General features: G+C 38.0%; 1 protein-coding gene across 1 annotated transcript; it reads right to left on the minus strand.

Moving 5' to 3' along the window:
• Nucleotides 1-210: 210 nt before the first annotated feature.
• Nucleotides 211-9,704, minus strand: AREG (amphiregulin). The gene is made up of 6 exons (XM_006758006.2): nucleotides 9,610-9,704; nucleotides 8,324-8,554; nucleotides 5,498-5,696; nucleotides 4,420-4,575; nucleotides 2,879-2,990; nucleotides 211-463 (listed from the first exon to the last, which is right to left on the minus strand). The coding sequence occupies exons 1-5, from the start codon at nucleotides 9,668-9,670 to the stop codon at nucleotides 2,897-2,899; spliced, it is 741 nt and encodes a 246-aa protein (XP_006758069.1). The 5' UTR covers nucleotides 9,671-9,704; the 3' UTR covers nucleotides 211-463; nucleotides 2,879-2,896.
• Between the last annotated feature and the right edge of the window lie 168 nt (nucleotides 9,705-9,872).

The raw sequence follows: 9,872 nt of genomic DNA on the forward strand, positions 1-9,872 counted from the left end.
GAACTAAGTGGGAGAAAATAAGTTTATAATTTTCCCATGATGAATGCTTTCTAAGAAAAGGAATACGTTTTGAATATGAACATAAACCAGTAAAAAAAAAAAAAAACAGAAAAGGGAAGGAACTCCTTTTAAAACAATCACCTAAGTGTTATGAGAAAATACTCCAGAGTCTTACAATCTCAAAACTAACTCTCAATATTCAAACTCTCAATCTGTTTGATTAAAAAAGTTTATTGAGCTGTAAAATAAATACACTTCCATTAAATATTAAATAAATTATTTACAACCTGAAAAAATACTTTTTCTCTCCATGCATCTTTATATACAGATATAAGACTTGCATAAAAAGTGACAATTGAAAGTTTAAAACCATTAGAACAAGAACGTCCTGTTTTCTTATGATCCACTGGAAAGAGGAACCAACTCATCACTCCTGGTTGTGACTTGGCAGTGACTCCGATCCCTGTTCAAAAATAAAATAAGGTGTTAGAAAGAAGCTCAGTTCCAACACAGCTTTAAGAATATGTCAAAGAATCAGAATTTCTGTCAACTTGTATTTCTAGGATGTCTTAGGAAGAATGCTACAAGCGTTTCAGAGCCAGACTATCACACTGATTTGAATCCCTCTTTCACACCTCCCTGGGTTACGTGCCTGCTTAGGTAGAAGGCTGCATATGCTTAAACCTGTTCCATCAAATTCTGCTTAATAAGAGGCAACAACAGTAACCAAATCTATGCAGTGGACATAGTTAAAAACAAAGGTTAAGTGGCTCAGTGTATTTATGTTATACAGTTAATTTAAGATAATTAGTAGCGAGAGCATAATAATAGTAGCTACCAGTTAATAGGCAGCCACTGTGTGCCAGCACAGCATATTCCTTTACCTAAAATCATCTGGGACCTGCTTGGGAGGGAGAGGAGGATAAAGGGGGGATAAATAGTGATGGAAGGAGACATGACTTGGGGTGGTAAAACACAATACAATATACAGACCATATATTATAGAACTGTACAACTGAAGCCTATGTAATTTTATTAACCAATGTCACCCTTAATGAATTCAATAAAAATAATAAAAAATTAAAAAAGAAATCTCAGTTGCGCTAAAAAACCAAAAATCCACCCTCATTCATGTTGGTAGTCTTAACATCGGCACATTAAGCCTTTACATTAATATGTTTTCATACAATAAAGACCTGAGTATAGCATTGGCATGGATAATTACCCATTTCCTGAGTTTACTGAGTTAGTTATGTAATAAGCTTGCAACATACCAATGTTAAATGTGGTATTTTCCCAAGCAAGCATCTAGAGCAGGGGTGGGCAAACTTTTTGACTCGAGGGCCACAGTGGGTTCTTAAACTGGACCGGAAGGCCGGAACAAAAGCATGGATGGAGTGTTTGTGTGAACTAATATAAATTCAAAGTAAACATCATTACATAAAAGGGTACAGTCTTTTTTTTGCAATAGTTTTATTCATTTCAAACGGGCCGTAGGTTGCCCACGGCTGATCTAGAGTGTTAATTTAAAATGGAAATGCTGATTTAGACAATTTGGAATTTGGCTTAAGAATATGCATATTTAATAAGCATCTCAAGTCATTCTTAAACTCATCAAAGGGGAAAATATCAATGACTTAAGGATGGGGCCTTTTTCCTAAATGTCTGAGGAAACAGTTTCTTCTTCTGACTGATTTTAAGTGTGTCCTTGAGCTCCTTGCCTCCCTCTTCCTCTAGAAGTTTGCTTCATTGGTGTTCACTTTGTTATCTATCAAATATTCCTCTTCATACTTTCTTACCTTCTTCCTACCAACATGCTCAACTCATCTTCTTTACAAAAAAATTAAAAATAAAAACTGCAACATATATTCTAACCAAGCTCTTGCAAATCTGCACCCCCTTCACCCTCCCTACTCTGTTCCTTTAAAAGGATATTCAACCTGCTGCCTCCACCTCACATTTGTAATGCAAGCACTCCGACTTTGGCTCTCCATCACATGAGCCCAATCTATCATTTCAACCTACTCTCCCCCAACATGCATTTGAACTAGGCTGTCTGTGACAAGTTTCCAAATGACCTAGTGCATCTTACAGCATTAATCTTCCTCTCCTTTCATAGTTGCTTGTCCCAATCTCATCAGTCCTTTAAGGCTTACTCCAGTGCCACCCGACATATCCATTCTCTCCTGCTCTAAATGCATCCTACTGGATTCCTTCTACCCCTTCATGGGAAACGCCTCATATCCCATTGGTTCCTTTCTTTTTTAAAAAAATTAATTTATCAAAGTGACATTGGTTAAGAAGATTATATAGGTTTCAAGTGTACATTTCTAGGATACATCATCTGTATATTGCATTGTGTGCCCACCACCCAAAGTCAAGGCTTCTGTCACCATATAACTGATCTCCTTTACCTTTTACTCCCCCTCCACCTTCCTTCTCACTGGAAACCACCATACCATTGTGTGCGTCTATAAGTTTTTATTTTTTTCATTTGTTCATTTACTGCTTTCAGTTTTATATCCCACATGAGTGAAATCATATGGTTCTCCTTTGCAACAACATTGGTTCCTTTCTCATGACACACATTTTACTTCACCTAGTATTCTGTTTCCTTACCCAATTTTCTGTCTACTAAACATTAAGTTTATTGAGAAGAGCATCTATGTTTCCCTCATGTTTATATCCCTTATAATACTAAGGACAGAGCCCTTTCTCAATATTGAACTCCACCTCACGTTTAAAGAATAACACTTTAATGTAGCCAATATTTACAGTGTATCCATAATTAAGAACACTTTCCTAATTTTTCTTAATAGATGCTATATTTTTTCAAAATTATATTATGTGATCTAATGGTATCTTTTAAAATACAAACCTGTAATATCATCTTCATTTATGCTATGATGTGTGCATTTCCATTTTCTTGTCGAAGTTTCTTTTGCTCTTCAGCTTCTCCTTCATATTCCCTGAAGCATCGCTTTCGAAGCCTTTAGAGAACAAAATATTCTACTGTCATCAAAGTTTTATTTATCATATATTAACTGGGGTTTTCATGAGTACAGGGAATTCCTTTTTGTGCATCCTTTATAGACCATTATACATTATACCCTACACCAAACCAAACCAACATGATAAAGTTTTTTTCATGTTTTCCATAGGATTATTAAATATTTCAACTTGAATAATTACAGGTTTAAATAATTACTTCAAAACATCTTTAATTGGCAACTTTTTTTTCTTTCTCTCCTGTGTCAAATAATAATGGTTTGTCTGAGGGTATCTTTCCTAAACACATCTGCATATCTAGCTTGAGGTTCTAACAGATCAAAATCATTTCTAGGGTGTGCAAAACAAATTTAAACCACAGATCAAACTTTATGTGCACCATAAAACAGTGTTCCTTTTTTATGTGCCATTTTATCATTATCTGATCCGCATTTAAAATAATAGTAAACAATGGCAGAGATAACCCCTTGTTTCCTGAATGGCAAGAGTGGTGGATCATGTACACAATCCAGTTGTTAAAGTAATTTACCAAGACCTAAAATTAGAATAATGAGTCTATTGCTTTTCCCAAGCTCTAGTAGCACATGAGTCATCATAGAGCCATTCACACCCTCCCCCAGCTTCCTTAATTCACTGACTTCTGTTTGACAGACAATGCCATTTTGACATACCCACCAGTGTCTTCAAGCCAGAACAGTCTAGTTCTAGCATTCATTGGTCATGAAGTGAGTATGTGATCTGCTACTGTGAGCACAGAGAAGATATTGCAGGAGCGAAACAAGTAATAGAATTGTCCCTGCTTCCTACGCCATACCATACCTCCATATGGAGGAAATGTTGTGTGTTTTTAATAATTGAGTTCCCATATTGCATTTGACCATAACAAAATAGGCATAAGCTCTAAGTAAATTAAGATCACGCTCTAAAATTCCCAATTTGGAATTTTGCATTCTAATAAAAGCAAAGACATATCTTTTCTGGGCTCCTGTTTTGAAGCTCTCTGTGATTTTTAGTATCAAAGCAGTATCTCTGACAACCTACTTTGAACCAGGCCTTAGATTCCGGGAGGCTAGCTTAAGCTTAAGATACTCATAGTAGATACCAACACTCTGAAACTTGAGAGTAGTCATGAGTAGAAATATGACATGAAACAAAACCATCAATTTTCAAGTTCAAAAAATGTCTAGATTTTGTGGAAAAGGCCTTTACATATTAAGTTTCTTTGGTGGTCAAAGTAACATAAATTTGGACAATACTGTGATCTTTGTCAATGGAGTATAAAGATATGACCAATGATCACATGCCACCCATAGAATAATTTATTTAAAATATGATAGTATGTTATAATAAAAATATTGAAATTAACCTGGCATGATTTCATGAGAAAAGTTTAAGTTATGCCATACTTACTGGATTATAATAACAGCAGCAACAACAGTGAAGGTCACAGCTGAGACAAAGGCAGTGATGACTGCTAATGTAATTTTTGATAAGTCATCATCAACCATGCTGTGAGTCTTCATGGACTTTCCCGCACACCGTTCACCAAAGTAATCCTGATGACATCTGTAAACAACCCACATTTCAAAATTATAATCTCTAAAAACATTTTATATACTTTAGGCTTACTTTCCAGGTCATAGCCATTTAATTCTAATATTTAAAAAATAAAGCTCGCCTTATTTGTATTTCAAATTCTAAGACATACAATGCATTCGAGCCAAAGTTCTGTTCGTAAAAGAACAAGTTGAGATTAGTTGGGGTGTTATTCTAGGAAGACACACCTTTTCATTCTTTGTGCTCCTTTTATGACCAGCTGATGAGTTCAGTGATTTGTTATGCAGCTAAAACAGTTCACTATCGTTTCATGTACTAGCAGCTTTTGTGGGGAAGGAGGATAGAACAACATTATGTGAAAAGTATCTTTAGGTCATTTTTTACAAAGAGGTTTTGTAAAACCTACGTTGTAAAATGATGGTTTGTACCAGGGGTCCGTCAACTATAGCCCATGGGCCAAATCTGGCCATTTGTCAGGGTTTTTAAAGTGTACAAGCCAAAATTTTTTTTTACATTTTAATTGATTTTTCGAGTGAGGGATGGAGAGGGAGAGAAAGAGAAAGAGAGAGAGAAACATCAATGTGAAAGAGAAACACTGATTAGCCACCTCCTGCATGCCCCTACCAGGGATCTAGACTGCAACTAGGGCATGTACCCTGACCCAGAATCTGTCGACCTTTCGGTGCACAGGAGGATGCCCAACCAACAGAGCCACACCTCTCAGGGCTACCCAGTTACTTTTTAATTTGTTGTATAAGTACATACATAATCTTGACCCAGGAAGTCTAAAATATTTACTGTCTGGTTCTTTAAGAAAAGGTTTGCAGACTCTTGGTTTATACATTGGAAATATGAAAATGGTTTTCTGCAGCTGGAAGTTTCAGACATGGTGTTAGAAATACAGAATTCTACATAATTTAGGAAAACTTACCTGCATGATACTTTTTTCATATGCTCTCTATATATGCATTCTCCATGAATGCAGAAATTTTGAAATTTTGTATCACAGGGATTTTTCTTTTTGTTTTTTCGATTTTTTCTATTTTTCGGTCCTTTTTTCTTTCTTTTGGGTTTGTCTGTAGTATTTTCACTTTCTGTTTTGTTTTCCTTGGGTTTAAATACCTGTTCAACTAAAAAAAAAAAGATTTATTGACAAGAGTCTCTCTTCATTTTGAATATCATTTTGGAGACATGATAGAAAGAAATCCTAATAGTGAGAGCTCATGGGAATAACCATCATATTTGTCTCATTATTTAACACAATTCATACACAATAATAGGGCAAAGAGAATACATGTATCGTGTGGCACTTATAAATCTGAACCCCTTTGTTATTTATTCACTTAGAAACATATTTTGAATTTATATGTATCATTATTATCATTATTGATGATATGGGTTACCTGTCCAAGAAAACCCATAAAATATTTTAAACAGTTTTCAAATGTCTAGTAAATACCAAGTTCTTGGTACTGGACATTAATTAAATTAAACTCAAATAACAGTGAAATGTATTACTACCCAGATGATATAAAGGCGAACCCTGAAGTTGAGTGAAGATAACTGGCCCTGGGACGGGTGGCTTGCAAATGGCAGTGCTGGGACTTTACAGCCTGTTATTTCCCCGCTCCATAATGTTTTCTCTTGGAAAAGGTCAATGTCATTTAATGTCATAAAGTGGGACATGGGCATATTTGTGGCTTTTATTTATCCATATGGGTCTAGTGCTCACTATCATAATTGGGAACTAGTGTGCATTGCCTGAGGGTGGGAAAACCTGAAACGTATACATTAGAGATCATCCGTTTTCTCCAACTCCCAGATTACAATGGACTATAATTAATCGATACCTTCCAGGGGGTTCATTTCTGTGGTCAATCAATTTGAAAAAAATAAGAGTCTCTAGATATATTTGTTCTTGATGCTTCAGAGACTCATCTCAACCCCCAGGTCGACAGAAATGTTTTTTTCATTGTCATAGTTATGCAGGGTATACTTTCACTACATGTTACATATAGAAAGGAGGAGTTTTCATGTTAGAGCTGTACATTTTGTAGTATTAATCCCTGAAGAGACTTATCTGACCAAGTATTGAGCAAAGCTCAATGACAAGAGGCAATGATCATAATGTCAATGTCATAATCCCATTAGTCATAATGGTCCTACAGTATCCACTAACTGGAAAACATTAGAAACATAGGGAAGGATATCAAGATAGAACCTTGTGATTAAAGAAACAACAAATAAATATTATAAATATTTCAGCAGGTTATTACAACAAGATTAAGAATAGCCAAATTGGGAGCTATGTTTAATAGGTAGCTATTCAATTTTTATACTGAAACTTTCCTCTGATATTAAAAAAGTGCCACAAATTAGAATAAATCCTCTTATAGGTACATTGTAAATAGCTATTATTGCATTTTACCAGACATATTACAAAGTTTAGACAGAGGCAAATAATTGCTATTCTGAATAACCCCTTGGATTTAATAGCCTTTCAAAGGAGTTAAACCAACATTTTCACTCTTATCACACAATGTACTGCAATTTTAACCACTAGCCATTTTCACGACTAACAATTTGACCTTTTGAAATGTTAACAACTGGAAACACCTTTAAGAGAACAGTTTCTAGAATCTTAATGGTCTAATAATATAATTTCTCCAAAAGTAAGAATTATAAATGGACCTCTTCCCACCATACATCTAAGTACAAGTTCCGAAGCAAGGGAATAAAGTGGAGTGTTCACTAAAGCTTTTCCCACCTGTCACTTAAGCAGGTCACTGTCCTTATGGTATCACCCGTCCTCTCTCACCAGTTCTGGGATCCAGACAGAGAGGGAGAAGTCCAGGAAGCTAATGTTAGTAGAGAAGGGGCCTCATGTCCTGCCTTCACCTTGGATGATACTAGGATATTCAGATCTGATTTACTGATGACCTCATCTGCCCTTGAACTCTGAAGTAATATGAGGGTAATGAAAAATTTTTACTTCCTACTTAGATAGTCTCATTTTAAGTAAATGTTATTTTCTAAAGCCAACAGACAAAGCGAAGAAAACTATGACTCACTATTATTGAGCAGACAAATGGGATTTGGAGTTAAATTGTGATTTTAGTGATATAAAATCCAGGCATATCTGTTCCTTAATATTTCCAGAAGATACTATTATAATTACATATTATAATTACCTATTCAACACCTAGTGCTTAAGGCTGAAGTCCAATTGCTCCTTTCTCTCTGTTCCCTTGTGCTAGAATGTACTTCTTTAGGGAAGAGTGATGGTGGGAGATGGAACAGAAGCTGAGATACAGAGGAGACAGAACTAGCAGGTGTCTGTGTCTGTCTCTCAGAATAGGGTGTGTGAGGCACAGTGGGAAAGAGCGTAGTATCTGGAATCAGAAAGACTGGAGTTCTCATTCTGGCTCATCTGCTTACTGGCTAATGGAACCTTGAGCAGAACACTGAACCTTTTCAAGCTTCAATGATCACATCTGTGAAACGCTATTTCCTATTCATAGAGTTGTTGTGAAGATTAGGCTTAATAGACATAAAACATTAGAGATCTTGACATCTAGGATGTGCCCTCATATAGCTCTTTCCACCTCAGTTTGTGGGCTTACCTAGCAGGCTATACAACAACCACACATACCATAAAGCCACTGGAAGATTCAGGGAGCGGCTTTTCTTTGGAATTCGCTTTGCTCATACAAGCACACACTGCATAGAATACATGTTCGCCTTATCCTCTACTCACCTCTGACTGAATCATCTACGATATAGCCAGATATTTGCCTCTCACTATCATACTCTTCTGCATAGTCATAGTCGCTCCCCGAGGGCAGTTCACTATCAGAAGGCTCCTCACTCACAAGGGAAACCCCACTTCTTGAGGTGACTTCAAATTCATCAGCACTGTAGTCCCCAGAAAAGGGTTCCCCTTTTCCAGAGTAGGTGTCATTGGCGGCCGATCCAGCAGCATAATGGGCTGTGGGAGAAAGAACAAGGGAAGAGAAGGTAAAGCAGAGTGCCTTCCTGGCCAGTCAGCTGCGTTCAGGAGAAATGTTTATCTTCTGATATCAAAGCAGTTATTGCATATGTGCTATTGCGATTGCGTCACTCATGAAAGCAACTCCACGTTTTGCCAACAAGCAAACTCAGCTGTTCCAATTACAGAGCTTCTTTCATCGAGGTTTTCTTTTCCACGGAGAGTCTACATTAATTTCCACATCAAAAAAAAAATACTGCCAAGTAGGCAAATTAATCTAACATACATAATTACTTAACAGGTATTGTCTAAATATTCCCATCTCTTCACATACCAAATGCATTGGTTGCTAGAATACCACCTGCCCCATGATATCTAGAACCCTAGACAGGTTCTAGATACAAGTATCAGATTTCCTTAACACGTGCTCACATTTTCAAAAGCCAATGTACATAAAATGCAAAAAGTAACATAAAAGGTAGTCAATAATGATTCTTCGTGTCAGTTTTATTATTGTTGTTCCTGATTAAAAAAAAAAAAAAAACCTGGGAACTAGGTAAGGTACCCCAACTTTAGCCTTTAGACTTCAAGAAAACACTGGTGCTTTGAACTTTAACCTGGGACGATACGAGGTCCTCTAAGAAAGCAAAAGCCAAATCGCTAGACAGAATTTAGACGAGACGCCTGGGTCCAGGGCTTAGAACTTGAGATCTGCAGAGATCACGTCACCTCCCTGGACTTCGCCTGGCTTCTCTATCTAAAGCGGAGGCTGCGGATCACAGGATCTCTCAGGTCTCCTTGGGCAGAACTTAGAGTACGGGACGGGGACTCCCGCACCCGCTTCCTGGCCTGGGACGGGGGACACCTGCCTGCTTTTCTCTTCCTCCCAGGGAGCAACCCCGGGGAGTAAGCTACTGTGAGTACCTCCCGCGGGAGAGTTGGGAGCCCAAAACGCTTTTTTTTTTTTTAGAAGAGCTGCCGCAAAACTCCAGAGGCGAGCGCTTTGGCGGGCAGTGGGAGCAGCGCCGGGCGGACCAGAGCCGGGATGGCCTCACCTGAGCCCAGGATCAGCAGCGACAGCAGCACGGGCGCCCGCGGCAGCAGCCGGGCTCTCATTTGAGTACCTCCCGCGGGAGAGTTGGGAGCCCAAAACGCTTTTTTTTTTTTTAGAAGAGCTGCCGCAAAACTCCAGAGGCGAGCGCTTTGGCGGGCAGTGGGAGCAGCGCCGGGCGGACCAGAGCCGGGATGGCCTCACCTGAGCCCAGGATCAGCAGCGACAGCAGCACGGGCGCCCGCGGCAGCAGCCGGGCTCTCATTT

The sequence above is a fragment of the Myotis davidii genome, unplaced genomic scaffold (assembly GCF_000327345.1).
Source record: "Myotis davidii unplaced genomic scaffold, ASM32734v1 scaffold2675, whole genome shotgun sequence".
Taxonomy (NCBI): Eukaryota; Metazoa; Chordata; class Mammalia; order Chiroptera; family Vespertilionidae; genus Myotis; species Myotis davidii.

Coding starts and splice junctions, on each gene's coding strand:
- AREG (XM_006758006.2), bottom strand. CDS start 9,670: ATGAGAGCCCGGCTGCTGCCGCGGGCGCCCGTGCTGCTGTCGCTGCTG. Junction 5,697..8,323: donor CGTAGATGATTCAGTCAGAG/GTGAGTAGAGGA, acceptor TTTTTTTTTTAG/TTGAACAGGTATTTAAACCC. Junction 2,991..4,419: donor GCTGCTGTTATTATAATCCA/GTAAGTATGGCA, acceptor TGTTCTCTAAAG/GCTTCGAAAGCGATGCTTCA.